This window comes from Taudactylus pleione, unplaced genomic scaffold (assembly GCF_031769625.1).
Source record: "Taudactylus pleione unplaced genomic scaffold, aTauple2 ptg000584l, whole genome shotgun sequence".
Taxonomy (NCBI): domain Eukaryota; kingdom Metazoa; phylum Chordata; class Amphibia; order Anura; family Myobatrachidae; genus Taudactylus; species Taudactylus pleione.
Genome location: NW_028284986.1, coordinates 1,521,278 through 1,538,648, shown reverse-complemented (window position 1 = coordinate 1,538,648; position 17,371 = coordinate 1,521,278). Strand labels below are relative to the sequence as shown.

At 46.5% G+C, this 17,371-nt stretch overlaps 1 protein-coding gene across 3 annotated transcripts in view; it reads right to left on the bottom strand.

Moving 5' to 3' along the window:
* The window catches only part of LOC148481366 (protein unc-13 homolog B-like), a 296,399-nt gene that overhangs the window by 263,581 nt on the left and 15,447 nt on the right, over positions 1-17,371 (bottom strand). For all 3 annotated transcript variants that reach the window (XM_088453621.1, XM_088453622.1, XM_088453623.1), the window contains exon 2: positions 14,637-17,195. In XM_088453621.1, the coding sequence (XP_088309747.1) occupies positions 14,637-17,088 (2,452 nt within the window). In that variant the 5' untranslated portion in view covers positions 17,089-17,195. The remainder of the gene's footprint in view (positions 1-14,636; positions 17,196-17,371) is intronic.

Below are 17,371 nucleotides of genomic sequence, written 5' to 3'. Positions count from 1 at the left end.
CATATCTATCCTAAGTGACACACACACATATCTATCCTAAGTGACACACACACATATCTATCCTAAGTGACACACACACATATCTATCCTAAGTGACACACACACATATCTATCCTAAGTGACACACACACATATCTATCCTAAGTGACACACACACATATCTATCCTAAGTGACACACACACATATCTATCCTAAGTGATACACACACATATCTATCCTAAGTGACACACACACATATCTATCCTAAGTGACACACACACATATCTATCCTAAGTGACACACACACATATCTATCCTAAGTGACACACACATATCTAAGTGACACACACACATATCTATCCTAAGTGACACACACATATCTATCCTAAGTGACACACACACATATCTATCCTAAGTGACACACACACATATCTATCCTAAGTGACACACACATATCTAAGTGACACACACACATATCTATCCTAAGTGACACACACACATATCTATCCTAAGTGACACACACACATATCTAAGTGACACACACATATCTATCCTAAGTGACACACACACATATCTAAGTGACACACACACATATCTATCCTAAGTGACACACACACATATCTATCCTAAGTGACACACACAAATATCTATCCTAAGTGACACACACACATATCTATCCTAAGTGACACACACACATATCTATCCTAAGTGACACACACATATCTATCCTAAGTGACACACACACATATCTATCCTAAGTGACACACACACATATCTATCCTAAGTGACACACACATATCTATCCTAAGTGACACACACACATATCTAAGTGACACACACATATCTATCCTAAGTGACACACACACATATCTATCCTAAGTGACACACACACATATCTATCCTAAGTGACACACACATATCTATCCTAAGTGACACACACACATATCTAAGTGACACACACATATCTATCCTAAGTGACACACACACATATCTAAGTGACACACACATATCTATCCTAAGTGACACACACACATATCTAAGTGACACACACACATATCTATCCTAAGTGACACACACACATATCTATCCTAAGTGACACACACACATATCTATCCTAAGTGACACACACACATATCTATCCTAAGTGACACACACACATATCTATCCTAAGTGACACACACACATATCTATCCTAAGTGATACACACACATATCTATCCTAAGTGACACACACACATATCTATCCTAAGTGACACACACACATATCTATCCTAAGTGACACACACACATATCTATCCTAAGTGACACACACACATATCTATCCTAAGTGACACACACACATATCTATCCTAAGTGACACACACACATATCTATCCTAAGTGACACACACACATATCTATCCTAAGTGACACACACACATATCTATCCTAAGTGATACACACACATATCTATCCTAAGTGACACACACACATATCTATCCTAAGTGACACACACACATATCTATCCTAAGTGACACACACACATATCTATCCTAAGTGACACACACACATATCTATCCTAAGTGACACACACACATATCTATCCTAAGTGATACACACACATATCTATCCTAAGTGACACACACACATATCTATCCTAAGTGACACACACACATATCTATCCTAAGTGATACACACACATATCTATCCTAAGTGACACACACACATATCTATCCTAAGTGACACACACACATATCTAAGTGACACACACATATCTATCCTAAGTGACACACACACATATCTAAGTGACACACACACATATCTATCCTAAGTGACACACACACATATCTATCCTAAGTGACACACACACATATCTATCCTAAGTGACACACACACATATCTATCCTAAGTGACACACACACATATCTATCCTAAGTGACACACACATATCTATCCTAAGTGACACACACACATATCTAAGTGACACACACATATCTATCCTAAGTGACACACACACATATCTAAGTGACACACACATATCTATCCTAAGTGACACACACACATATCTATCCTAAGTGACACACACACATATCTATCCTAAGTGACACACACACATATCTATCCTAAGTGACACACACACATATCTATCCTAAGTGACACACACACATATCTATCCTAAGTGACACACACACATATCTATCCTAAGTGACACACACACATATCTATCCTAAGTGACACACACACATATCTATCCTAAGTGACACACACACATATCTATCCTAAGTGATACACACACATATCTATCCTAAGTGACACACACACATATCTATCCTAAGTGACACACACACATATCTATCCTAAGTGACACACACACATATCTATCCTAAGTGACACACACACATATCTATCCTAAGTGACACACACACATATCTATCCTAAGTGACACACACACATATCTATCCTAAGTGACACACACACATATCTATCCTAAGTGACACACACACATATCTATCCTAAGTGATACACACACATATCTATCCTAAGTGACACACACACATATCTATCCTAAGTGACACACACACATATCTATCCTAAGTGACACACACACATATCTATCCTAAGTGATACACACACATATCTATCCTAAGTGACACACACACATATCTATCCTAAGTGACACACACACATATCTATCCTAAGTGACACACACATATCTAAGTGACACACACACATATCTATCCTAAGTGACACACACATATCTATCCTAAGTGACACACACATATCTAAGTGACACACACACATATCTATCCTAAGTGACACACACACATATCTATCCTAAGTGACACACACACATATCTAAGTGACACACACACACACACACTTAAGCCTTACAGTTCCAATATACCTAGATATATTTTTTATGATAGTTAAAGTACGGATATTCAAATGCTGGGAGAGCATGCTCACACTTGTAGTTCACCAGCAGAATGTATCTTACAATTTTGAGAGACACCAAATACTGTCCAACAAAGCGAATACTTTTCACATGCAACAATAACATGTAATATAAAATATACTGTCAGCAGGGAATGGGACTGAAATACCGGCGACTCAACAGCCACCGGTTCAAATCCCGACAGTGACAGTGCGACAGAGCGAGATCCTGATGGGCGTTGGTAAGTACCCTACCCCCCCCCTCTCCTCCCCTAACCCTCCCTTAGGGGTGCCCAACCCTAACCTCCACTCCTAGTGCCTAACTCTAACCTCCCCCAGGGGTGCCTAAACCTAACCCCCCCTCCCCGCACCCTAAACCTCCTGGGGGGTGCCTAACCCTAACCTCCCCCCCTAGTGCCTAACCCCCCTTCTCTTACCCCAACCTTCCCTGGGGGGTGCATAACCCTAAGTCCCTCCAGGGGTCCCTAAACCTAACCCCCCCCCCCCATCCACGGGCTAAGTGTTATACTTACCCGTCAGAGGACGATCGGGATGGCGGGGGTCGGTCTTCCGGCATCTTGATTAAGTTAGGCGTCGGCATTTCGATGCCTCTTTTAAGTCCCTTGTTGGGCAGGTCGTGTTGGGATTTAGACTGGTGGTATTGCACCCACCGGTCTATTAACTACATCCCATCAGCAGGATATTGGACAATTCTCCCATTTAAAGAAATAAATGAAAAGTGCCTGTGTCTATTCTAAGCTGCAAACACTGGTTTCATATGAGAGCTTTAATCCAATATGCTGCTAAACCTTCCGCTGGGGGGATTTAAATCCTTATTGAAATGAATACAGCTTAATCCCCGGTGGCCAGGCTCTCTCCCCGCACTGATCATCGATGGCTGCCTGTCATCGCCGCTGCGCGCAGAAACGAGAGCAGATCCATTATAGCCGGTACGGACACAAGAACTGATGGAGGCCTCCGCAGGGTCTCATTGTAGAAAGGTACCAGCCAGGAGAGGGGGGGTGAATACTTTCCAAGTTAGACGATGGTCACTAAGGGGCACAGCAGGGACATTGGAAAGATCAGGAGGCCCCTAGCAAAGGCGCTGACAGGACCAGGAGGACACCCCTCAGAGGCCTGAGGCAACATTACAGGTGATGCCCGGGAACTGGTCACACCCTGCAGGTGACAATGGTCTCCTATATACCGCACACACCAGGTTTATGAGGCGGGGTGGCCAGACACAGAAAAAAAGAACACCCAGGGGTAGATTTACTAAAGCTACTGCACAGACAAGTGGCAACCAATCAGGTTCCGTCTATCATTTTCTAGAATGCAATAGAATAATGATAGCTGCAATCTGATTGGTTGCTATAGGCTATGGGCTACATCCACACTTTCTATTTTTGGAAGCTTTAGTAAATCTACCCCCAGGCCAAATTTAGCCATATTGCATGTTCAACCAGCCCAAACTATGGGCCTGATTCAGCTTGGATCGCAACTGTTAATACGCACGCAATCGGTCGATTGTTGTGTACTGCGCATGCGTAAACATCGCAGTGCGCAAACCAGTCACTGCGATCGCAGCGACCGCGCACATCAATCGCAGAGTGATTGACAGGAAGTGCCGTTTGTGGGTGGTGACAGGGAGCGGTTGGCAAAACGCAGGCGTGCCAGGGCGTGCATAATTTATCTACCTCGATGCCTTACGCAGCCTGAGGCCTGATAGCGTGCGAGGAAGTTAGCAATTCCTGAGTAAGGTCAGAGCTTGTGCAAGTGTGCGCGAGACTGCGATGGTACCGATACTTTTGGAGTCTTGCTAAACATTAGGGATGTGTGTAAGGTAAAGCGGGCGTCCTTATGTAGTGCTGCGGCGGCATTTCGATCGCAATAGAACTGCAGGGATAATCGCCATTGCATTCGCAGTTGCGATCCTAGCTGAATAAGGCCGCATATACACTGTACGGCCATGGCCAAAAGTTATGAGAATAACACAAGTATTGGTTTTCACAAAGTCTGCTGCTTCAGTGTTTTTAGACCTTTGTGTCAGATGTTACTATGGTATACTGAGGTAAAATTACAGCATTACATAAGTGTCAGATGTTACTATGGTATAATGAGGTAACATTACAGCATTACATAAGTGTCAGATGTTACTATGGTATACTGAGGTAACATTACAGCATTACATAAGTGTCAGATGTTACTATGGTATACTGAGGTAACATTACAGCATTACATAAGTGTCAGATGTTACTATGGTATACTGAGGTAAAATTACAGCATTACATAAGTGTCAGATGTTACTATGGTATACTGAGGTAACATTACAGCATTACATAAGTGTCAGATGTTACTATGGTATAATGAGGTAACATTACAGCATTACATAAGTGTCAGATGTTACTATGGTATACTGAGGTAACATTACAGCATTACATAAGTGTCAGATGTTACTATGGTATACTGAGGTAACATTACAGCATTACATAAGTGTCAGATGTTACTATGGTATACTGAGGTAAAATTACAGCATTACATAAGTGTCAGATGTTACTATGGTATACTGAGGTAACATTACAGCATTACATAAGTGTCAGATGTTACTATGGTATACTGAGGTAACATTACAGCATTACATACGTGTCATATGTTACTATGGTATACTGAGGTAACATTACAGCATTACATACGTGTCAGATGTTACTATGATATACTGAGGTAGCATTACATAAGTGTCAGATGTTACTATAGTATACTGAGGTAACATTACAGCATTACATAAGTGTCAGATGTTACTATGGTATACCGAGGTAACATTACAGCATTACATAAGTGTCAGATGTTACTATGGTATACTGAGGTAACATTACAGCATTACATACGTGTCAGATGTTACTATGATATACTGAGGTAGCATTACATAAGTGTCAGATGTTACTATAGTATACTGAGGTAACATTACAGCATTACATAAGTGTCAGATGTTACTATGATATACTGAGGTAACATTACAGCATTACATAAGTGTCAGATGTTACTATGATATACTGAGGTAACATTACAGCATTACATAAGTGTCAGATGTTACTATGGTATACTGAGGTAACATTACAGCATTACATAAGTGTCAGATGTTACTATGGTATACTGAGGTAACATTACAGCATTACATAAGTGTCAGATGTTACTATGGTATACTGAGGTAACATTACAGCATTACATACGTGTCAGATGTTACTATGGTATACTGAGGTAACATTACATAAGTGTCAGATGTGTCAGGATGAGGTGTGGCCTTTGGGCCGGTAGCAGCCTCCTGGCTGGTTGTGGCCTGAGGGCCAGTACTAACAGTCACTGAAAATAGTCGCAGCCTATGGGCTATGAGGCAGCCTCCAGGCTGTGCAGCAGCCTTGAGGGCTGGATGAACTGGGCAAGTAGACACTGGGGTGCGCTGAGTGCCGCTGGGATGACACCAGCAGTTGTATGCTGGGTAGCGTACTCTGGACGCTGAAGTGCGCTTACTGCCCCCTGGATGACATCAGCGATCGTACACAAGATGGCGTACTCAGGCCGCTGAAGTGTGCTTAGTGCCGCTGGGATGACACCAGCGATAGTACACAAGACTGCATACTCAGGGCCTGATTCTGACCCGGTCACAAGCGCTGTGCGCTCGCAACCGGGTCGATGGTGGGCCAGTGCGTATGCGCGAGACCCGGATAGCGACGGGCAATCCGTCTCTCCGGGTCTCATACCAAAGGGGGCGTGCTGTCGATGTTGAGTGGGCGGGCCGGGGGAGTGGCTGCCCAAACTGAGGCATTCCCATGTGAACGCCTCCGTTTGAGGCCGGCCCCACTGACATCACGAGTGATGTCAGTGGGAGAGATTTCGGCTCTGTTAGAGCCGAAATCTCTCTGGGGCTTGCGGCAATGAGTTCCTACCACAAGGGTCTCGTCGCAAGCCCGATGGTCGCGATGGTCTTGACCATCGTGACCATCTTCCTGGCCGCTCGCTATAGCTGTGGGTGGTCACCCACAGCTATGCAAGCGGCCAGGAGGCCGTTCTTAAAGAAAAAATAGCCTGGCCCTGATTCAGAGCGAGCGGTCTGTCAGAGCGTTCGGCTCTGAATCAGAGCCTCAGGACGCTGAGGTGCGACCGTGCCACTGGGATGATACCAGCAATAGTACACAAGATTGCGCACTCAGGACGTTGAGGTGCGCCCGTGCCGCCTGGATGGCACAAACTGCAGGAGACATAAATGCAGACGAGCCGACCAGATGACACAAGCGGCTGGTACAATGGGGCTGTCTAGACACAGGTAACTTGACTGAAAACAGGAGACCACACTGGAACCGGAAAAACGTGGAACTCTATCTCCGGCATGGAGTGAAGGGCTGGCTGGAATTTAACAGAAACAGGGCCCAACCAGAGGAAGTCTCCCTAATGACAGCCCAGTGAGCACCTGGGCTGTGCACAAACAGGAGAATCAATCAGTGTGCACCTGATCGTGCACACAGACAGGCAGTAATTAGTGCAGAGGCTCAGCAGCAACCAATACTGGAACTGCAACAATATGCTGCTAACCACAGATCCAAACAGGAGGAAGGAGGAGACTTCAGCGAACGCTTGCCCGGAGTTCACCCCGCACAGCAGTGGCAGTGTGGCGGCTTGCGACAGGCTGAAATGCAGTGGAAATGTTGTTTTTGGGATTAAGGGCCTGATTCAGGCCCAGTCGCTACGCTACATTCACATGCAGCTGTCAGCAGCCAAAGTATGCAAATCCCGCGATCGCTAGCAAGACATTAGCATTATGTTTTGCCGTGCGATCGCGGTATGTATATAGACACCCACCAGCCTGACACAAGACGCCCACTTTCCCTTAGTAACATACGTCATCTCCAGGAAGTGTATTAAACAATCGGTAACATCGGACCCATACGCAGCACTTGTGGCTGACCGTACCCTACTGCAAGCACTGCGAGTGCTGCTGTGTGTAAATCAGCCATGTGACGTGTACGCTGACGCTGCATCTTAATTATGCACACCCCTGAATTGGCGTTCAGATGCACAGACACGCCTGCGTTGGCAACACCACACCCCGGTTACCATCAACCACCCCCTGTCACCACCCACAAACGGCGCGTCCTGTCACTCAAGCTTGCGGAGCTTCTGTGTACTGGCTGCGAACGCTTCCCGATCGCAGTGACTGGTTCGCACACGCGCACTGCGTCATGTACAGATTGCAAACATCGGCAGGCTGCGCGCGAACGCAGCCTTGCGACCGGGTCTGATCAGGCCCTTAGTTCATTGTCATGGTAAAGAGGGACTTTGCAATTAATTGCAATTCATCTGACCACTCTTCATGACTTTCTGGAGTATATGCAAATCGCCATCATAACAACTGAAGCCGCAGACTCTGTGATAACCAATACTTGTGTCATTCTCAAAACTTTTGGCCATGGCTGTACACACACAAAATAACTAAGTCACTGATAATTGAAGTGTAGGTAGTGTGACCTAGGGAGGATGTACACAGGTATTCCCATAGATATCTTACAGCGCATTAACAATTATAATTGTGGCAGGCATCGTCATGACAAACCTGCCAGTGCGAGAACGTCCATCTATGGGTGACATACAGCATTTACGACACTTTAATGCCCAAGTTGTTCATTTTCACCTTCCAAACTGTATATAGTCTAACTGGAGATTATAATAATTTCCACAAGCCATTATTCACATGGAAAAAGAAAACAATGGACTGTTATAAACACCAGGAGGTGACTGGGACAGGCAGAGCACATCGGCTTGCCCCTGGGGATTTTAGATAATTGCGCACACGATTCCAGAATGACCAAATTAATTCCTCATTTACGTCACAGGAATCGCGTCGCCCCATTATCCCCCTCATGCAGCGTCATCCATCAGCAGCTGGGCGCAAGCAGGACCGACAGCGCTTCCATTCAGGTCAGAGAGAGACACAGCGGGGGTCCGGCAGCTGTGGGCCGCTAAGTACGCCTAATAAAATGCTGCTAACCTGTCATTTATACAGTGCGTGATTATACTACTCGGAGGGAAACGCCACAATGCACTCGGACGCAATCGGAAAGTTTCCGAAAGGCACAGCTCAGCCAGGAGCAGTTAGTTCTGCAATAGTAGATTATGGGGGTGAGGGGTCGCCGGAGGCCAGAGACTGCTGGGAGGGACCCTAAAATAAGGAGAACAATAGGATAAAGATCATCTGTTTCAGGACAGCAGAGGATAGGGTTTAGTGGCCATGGGACACCGACGAAAACTCAGATTCCATCTCAAATTGGGAGAATGGGAACAATTACGATGTATTAACACTTATTTATATAGCGCTTAACAATTGGACAAAGCAGATACAAAATTTCTCATTATGACAAAGGATTCTATTGTCTGGCAATAGCTGGATATCTAACATGCATAGGGAAAAAATCTCCCCCCATCCCCACGATAACAGCATCATCTCATTTCAGATCTATTACTATACAGGTGTGTCCTTAACTCAAGCCGAACAGCCCCTCTTGGTGCGCCAAATAGCCCCTCTTGGTGCGCCAAATAGCCCCTCTTGGTGCGCCAGGTCCCGCTAGACCCGGACGTACATCTGTCTTGCTCAAAGCGTGTATCTTATTCACATGCATAAAGCAGCTGGGAGCAATAAATCTAACCGCTAGCTTACATTGATCAATTTCACACCCACCCCTCCCCACCATCCATTCCTGCCCACCACACCCAACACCTCCCCACTATACCCACCATACATTCCTGCACACCACACCCGACCCCTCCCCACTATACCCACCATACATTCCTGCCCACCACACCCACGTGCTCGCTGCAATACTACAGAACAGTTACACCCACATTACAGCCAGTGTACAACGCTACTGAAAACGGATAATAACCGGAGTAGTTCTTGACCTCTCACCGTTGCACCTTTCAGCATAGAATAACTGTCACAATGCAGCAAAAAGGAACAGATACTGATATACTGGACACAATCATGAGACAAGTAACACAAGAAAATAGAGCGTATACAGTAAGGTAATGATTAGTGTGCTTCCACAATGAACAGCAGTAACATAAGGAAACATAAACTGACATTAGTAACAGCCTAAGTGAATTCTACCTTGGTGACTGTTTCTGTGGTGTCAGCAGTGATGAACCGTTTAAGTAGGTGGCTGCACAGGAGCGATATACCACACAGGTAGGTGGCTGCACAGGAGCGATATACCACACAGGTAGGTGGCTGCACAGGAGCGATATACCACACAGGTAGGTGGCTGCACAGGAGCGATATATACCACACAGGTAGGTGGCTGCACAGGAGCGATATATCACACAGGTAGGTGGCTGCACAGGAGCGATATACCACACAGGTAGGTGGCTGCACAGGAGCGATATACCACACAGGTAGGTGGCTGCACAGGAGCGATATACCACACAGGTAGGTGGATGCACAGGAGCGATATACCACACAGGTAGGTGGATGCACAGGAGCGATATACCACACAGGTAGGTGGCTGCACAGGAGCGATATATCACACAGGTAGGTGGCTGCACAGGAGCGATATATCACACAGGTAGGTGGCTGCACAGGAGCGATATACCACACAGGTAGGTGGCTGCACAGGAGCGATATACCACACAGGTAGGTGGCTGCACAGGAGCGATATACCACACAGGTAGGTGGCTGCACAGGAGCGATATACCACACAGGTAGGTGGCTGCACAGGAGCGATATACCACACATGTAGGTGGCTGCACAGGAGCGATATACCACACATGTAGGTGGCTGCACAGGAGCGATATACCACACAGGTAGGTGGCTGCACAGGAGCGATACACCACACAGGTAGGTGGCTGCACAGGAGCGATATACCACACAGGTAGGTGGCTGCACAGGAGCGATACACCACACAGGTAGGTGGCTGCACAGGAGCGATATACCACACAGGTAGGTGGCTGCACAGGAGCGATACACCACACAGGTAGGTGGCTGCACAGGAGCGATATGCAACGTGTATATTATTATATGGACTGCAGCAATGGGAAGACAGTAAAAAAAATGGACTAGTGTCTCAGAAAAGTACCAGATATAGAAAAGTAACTAGCTTTCAGTAAATGTAGTAAGTAATGTGACAAGCAGAACAAATGTCACAGGTTACACATGAAGTACTGTACCAATAATACATATTAAGGATTATAAGGCAGCACCTGTGACCATCAGGCAGCCCCAAAGCACAAAGCTGGGGCCAGGGTTACAGATACGTCCTTCTCGGCGCGCCTGAACCCATGTGACTGCGTCTTTTTTAATCAGATGCAACAAACTGCTTCATGAGACTGCGCTGATTTATTTGATATGTGATATCTGTGTGCGACTGAGTCTCTGAATCTCAATCCGAAGTGCTACAATGTAGCAGCCACAGCTTTTTATTAGAGCAAAGTTCATACAGTATACATATTCAGGCGCACACAGCTTTACAAGTGGCGCATATCAAAAACATGTGATGAACACGCTAGACGCAAGCTGAGTAGCATGGGAGCTGGCGGCTCACTACCGTCAGGCGTCCTGTGCCGCATGGCGTATTGAGGCTAGGTGTAGGAGGATACATCTGTGTGCCAGTTTCAGCATCACCTTAATATTGTGTTACTAATGCGGTAACTGCAGCAACGCTCCTCTATTTACCTGCTGGTTCTAATGGAGCAGATGAAATAAGAGAAACAGGTGAAGAGAAGAGAAAATGAAGGAGTAAGAGAGGGAAAAAGTGTAAGCGAAAGAGACAGAGAGTTATATAAAGAGAGAGGGAGCTAAAGAAAAATAAAAATAAAGAAAGACACTCAGAAAGAGACAGACAAGGATAGAAAGAGAGAGAAGGGAAACAGACGAAAGGAAGGGGGAGAGAGGAAGGGGAGGTAAAGGGGAGAAAGGAAGGGAAAGGGGAGAGAGGAAGGGGGGGAGGTAAGGGGGAGAGAGGAAGGGAAAGGGGAGGTAAGGGGGAGAGAGGAAGAGAAAGGGGAGGTAAGGGGGAGAGAGGAAGGGAAAGGGGAGGTAAGGGGGAGAGAGGAAGAGAAAGGGGAGAGAGGAAGGGGAGGTAAGGTGGAGAGAGGAAGGGAAAGGGGAGGTAAGGGGGAGAGAGGAAGGGGAGGTAAGAGGGAGAGAGGAAGAGAAAGGGGAGAGAGGAAGGGGAGGTAAGGTGGAGAGAGGAAGGGGGAAGGGGAGGTAAGGGGGAGAGAGGAAGGGGAAGGGGAGGTAAGGGGGAGAGAGGAAGGGAAGAGAGGAAGGGGAAGTAAGGGGGAGAGAGGAAGGGGAGGTAAGGGGGAGAGATGAAGGGAAAGGGGAGAGAGGAAGGGGAGGTAAGGTGGAGAGAGAAAGGGAAAAGGGAAGAGAGGAAGGGGAGGTAAGGGGGAGAGAGGAAGGGGAGGTTAGGGGGAGAGAGAAAGGGAAAAGGGAAGAGCGGAAGGGGAAGTAAGGGGGAGAGAGGAAGGGGAGGTAAGGGGGAGAGATGAAGGGAAAGGGGAGAGAGGAAGGGGAGGTAAGGGGGAGAGAGGAAGGGGAGGTAAGGGGGAGAGGAAGGGAAAGAGGAGAGAGGAAGGGGAGGTAAGTGGGAGAGGAAGGGAAAGAGGAGAGTGGAAGGGGAGGTAAGGGGGAGAGATGAAGGGAAAGGGGAGAGAGGAAGGGGAAGGGGAGGTAAGGGGGAGAGAGGAAGGGAAGAGAGGAAGGGGAAGTAAGGGGGAGAGAGGAAGGGGGAGAGATGAAGGGAAAGGGGAGAGAGGAAGGGGAGGTAAGGTGGAGAGAGAAAGGGAAAAGGGAAGAGAGGAAGGGGAGGTAAGGGGGAGAGAGGAAGGGGAGGTTAGGGGGAGAGAGAAAGGGAAAAGGGAAGAGCGGAAGGGGAAGTAAGGGGGAGAGAGGAAGGGGAGGTAAGGGGGAGAGATGAAGGGAAAGGGGAGAGAGGAAGGGGAGGTAAGGGGGAGAGAGGAAGGGGAGGTAAGGGGAAGAGGAAGGGAAAGAGGAGAGAGGAAGGGGAGGTAAGTGGGAGAGGAAGGGAAAGAGGAGAGTGGAAGGGGAGGTAAGGGGGAGAGATGAAGGGAAAGGGGAGAGAGGAGGGGAGGTAAGGGGGGAGAGAGGAAGGGGAGGTAAGGGGGAGAGGAAGGGAAAGAGGAGAGAGGAAGGGGAGGTAAGGGGGAGAGAGGAAGGGAAAGGGGAGAGAGAAAGGGGAGGTAAGGGGGAGAGAGGAAGGGGAGGTAAGGGGGAGAGAGGAAGGGGAGGTAAGAAGGAGAGGTAATGGGGGAGAGAAGAAGGGGAGGGAAGGGGGGGAGCGAACCGGAAGGAAAGAAAGACATCCAGAAAGACAGACAAGAATAGAAAGATACAAAGAAAGAAAGAGAGAGTGAAAGGAGGGAAGGGAGACAAAAGGAAGGGGGAGAGAGGAAGGGGAGATAAGGGGGAGAGAAGGGAAAAGGGAGTGAGGAAGGGGAGGTAAGGGGAAGAGAACAAGGAAAAGTAAGGGGGAGAGAAGAGGAGGGAAGGGGAAAAGAGGAAGTGGAGGGTAAGGGGGAGAGAGGAAGAGGAGGGAAGAGGAGCAGCGGAAAGGGGAGAGAGGAATTGGAGGGAAGGTGGAGAGAGACGGGAAAGAAGGAGAGAGGACTGGGAGGGAAGGGAGAGAGGGGGGAGTGGGTAGAAGAACAACCATGTCCCCACTCGTCATAGCACCATTCAATACCCTGCACTTGAGGAACAGGAAAGCAGAGGTAACAAATTTCTCCAATAGTAACTTACAGCACTCCCTGTACATATCCTGGACCTGTTGTCTTCGTGTATATAGCCAGGTGTACTACTAATCCCTGTGCTACTACCCAGTGACATCCCTAAGGCTCTGCCAGTTAGTAAATATATACGGAGAACATAACATTAGATAAAGAAGTGCCGGCTGTATGATGCTTATTACAAGAAGAGTCTCCTCATTACATTTCCTCTGCAGGTCACAATGCGCTGTAACACTTATTCTGGCACAATGGAAGTGATTTCTCACCATTGGGCTGTGTACTGCTTGTCACACTGCTTATCTCTCAGTCAATAACATCAGATAACAGTAAAAGGGTGTTCCGACCACCCGACAGCTCTATTAGGCTTGTACATTATTTCCTGCAGATGTACTAAATGCACATCATTATTTCTGTCTGCCAGTTGCCATGACCTGGGATGAGTTGATCTCGTTCTCTTTGTGACAAGACAGAAAATTGCTCTGTAGATAGAATAATTGACTGTACCAAGCTGAACTAAACTTCATCATAATCCAAAAGGTCATAAAAGCAAGCAGATGGGTTAAAAAACTAAAGCATAACAAAAAAAAGACAAAAACACAGATGAAAAACACATTTTGCGAAAGTTGCAGGTGGAAATGTACAAACCGGTGTTTTACATTGGCATATTAATTAGGACTTCCGTAACTTGATTTCTGGCCTACAAACGCGGACTGGGATCTGTAGCATGTCACATGGCTAAAACGAAGTAACTTTCATGGCTTTGAAAAAAAAAAAAAGTTCTAGAATACTACAAATTAGTCAAAAAAATATAAAATAAAACTTTTTAAAATATTTAAAGTACTGAATTTGTATTTATCTACAATTCCCCTAATTTATTTTGCGAATTGAGTATTTCTGTGCGTACACTTGTTTGTGATTCCACTGCCCTCTCCCAAACATGGCTGCATAATATACCTGAGCTCATTTCTTCAGCCGAAGTCCAGAACGTTTCCTGTACAATATCTTTCAAGAGCTTCCTCTGCATCTTCTTCTTCTCTCGCAAGACGTTTTTGAAGTTGTTGATGCACTTGTTGAGATAGATGGTCTCTACGCAGACTTGGTCCAGTCTGAGGGGTTTGCTTTCCCTCACCTCCGCAGAGAGTTCCGTACTTTCCAGCACCTGCTCGGGAGAAGCTACTGTCTGCTGGCCATTCATGTCTACATCAGAGGACAGGACCAAGGACGGAATAGAGGACTCATGGGTCAGTGAGGGGACCCTGTTGAGCACAAAATATGCATCTTCTTTCATATTTGAGCTGGAGCTGTAGCTGTTACTCATGCTGGAATGTGTAGGAAGACTATCGTTGAAGTGACCACTGCCGATACTGTTTAGTCTTTGTAGAGTGTCATAATCAGGCACTGGAAACACGGTTTCTTTATTTTCCATAAAGGCGTCCGGACTTTCAAGTTTATGAAAAACGACTTTTAAAGCTGACCGAAAATGATTGAGAGCTTTGCCTAATTTATTTGCATAAAACTTGATGTCTACTATATCTATGTTTTCATCCGGCTGACTGAGGAAATCTCTAAAGACATGACCGGTCTTATCTTGGCCGTCTAGATCTATGTGGACCACCTCCTTCAGGGTTTCTCCTACGGTTCCGGCAGAACACTTGTCTACTGTGTCATCAAAGCTTAGGGAGGTGAAACTGCCCGATGGATCCTTAATAATCACGTTAATTTTCTCTGTACTGCGAAACTGTATCCTGGAACCGCTTGAAACCAGGTCACCATCCCCTTTACACATTCCATCATGGTCATCCACAATTGAGCAGCACCTGTGAATGGCAATCGCTGCTTCCTCTGCCTCCGACGATGCGCTCAAGTGATTGGAACGTGCTAGCAATCTGGAGCATCGACATGTTGCTTTTTCGCCAGGGGAAGAAGACACATTGGTTGAGTGCAAGCTTTTTTGAGATTCTTGGGAATCGAGCCGGATGCAAAGATGGCTTACGCTTTTTTGTAGACACTGCTCGCTGGTCTCGCTCACGTCACCCCCGGCCGTCTCCCCCTCCGATAAGCTGCATTTTTTTGCCAATGTGCATTTTTGTGCAAAAAGAAACTCCTCTCCACCACATGGGGCCTCCGTGCTTTTGTTCTGATATCTTATTCGGAAAGACTCTGTCTTACGCTCGCCTCCAGTGTCATCTGTCCGCACCACCTCCTTATCTAGGCTCAAGGAGCTCCAGCGGTTTTCTCTCAGACCCTGCTGAAGGACAGAGAGAGAATTTGCTCTCAGTCTATTTTGAAAATTGTGCTCTTCATATGGAACAATCCTCACTCCAGAACTTTGGAAGTTGACAGACCTTTGAAGTATAAAGTCTCTGTGATCAGGGTGAGAAAGTTTAACGACTGTTGGTCTTGGGCCTAGAACTGCATTGGCCCCGGAGCCAATCCTGTAAGCCTCTTTTATATAGTCTCTGCTTTGAATGCCATTAAAGCAATGATGATCGGACAAAAAACAGTGAACCCTCTCCAGCATGTTCTCATCTTCGTCTTCTGAGATACCGTAAAAACATAACACAGTCTCTTCAATTAGGGGGTCACCACAAAACTCTCTATTCGGGAATAGTGCAGGTCTTTTTGGGGAAGAGCCGCTCCCGACTTGCAACACTTCGATCTCGCTCAGAACAGAATCGACGCACGTGGAGACTTCATCCACCGAACCTTTTATCAAGCTCAAGTGCTGTCGTAGCTCTGCAATCTCGGCCTGAATGCGACTGATGCCCTGCAGCTCCTTGATGATGTACTCCACCACATCCCCCGACCGATCACTCACAACAGAGCTGCTCTCAGAGCTGGACTCAGATGGGATGTCCTGGCACAGAAGCTGACTATTTTCAGCGATCTCCTTCCAGCTCATTGTAATACTAAAAGTGGACAGATCCTGTTGGTCGACTGGTAGGCCGTTGGTTTGACACGGAGAAAGCAATTCAGAGCACTGTTCATTGGAGTTATTCTCCTCCGCGAGGTCATGACTGTTCTGCTCCTCTGACTTTACAGATAACTGAAACCCTGTGTCCCAGTCGGAGCCAGTCTCCTCAGGACCAACATTAATTGCCGGTTTGGCTTCTCCAGTCCGCTCCATGAGGTCACAAGTGGCTTGGATGTCCGTGTTAAGTGACTTTCTCTTTATACCACACATAAAGAGGTCGGTATCAAGCTCTACCGGTGAAATCTGGTGATTATGGTTTGCCAATATCTTGTCCACTGGCCCTTGCAGTAACCTCTTCATCTTCTCTCTCAGACACAGGGCTATTTTTTGTCTCTTGGACTGCTTTATGGTCAAGATTTTCACTGGATATTCTCTGTGCTGGAGGACAGTAGGATGTTCTGTTTTTTTCAGCTTCCTTCTGGCAAACATCATCAACTGTAGCAGCTGCCCCTTTGCATAGCTTTACGCCTCAACACAAATGTTAGTGTACAGTCAGCCTCCGAAGCGCAATGTTCAGCAAAGGTTCCTTCATGATGTAGCTATTACGTGGGGAAAACATTGTATTGTGAGAACGATTCCTATTAGGGGAAAACCAATACCAATGTCTAAAATTATATGGCACCAACCTTTCCCTCTGAACTCTGGTGGAATGGGTGACGTGTGCACCCTAATCATTCATAAGATACCCAACCTATCTCAGTCAATTCTCCAGCTG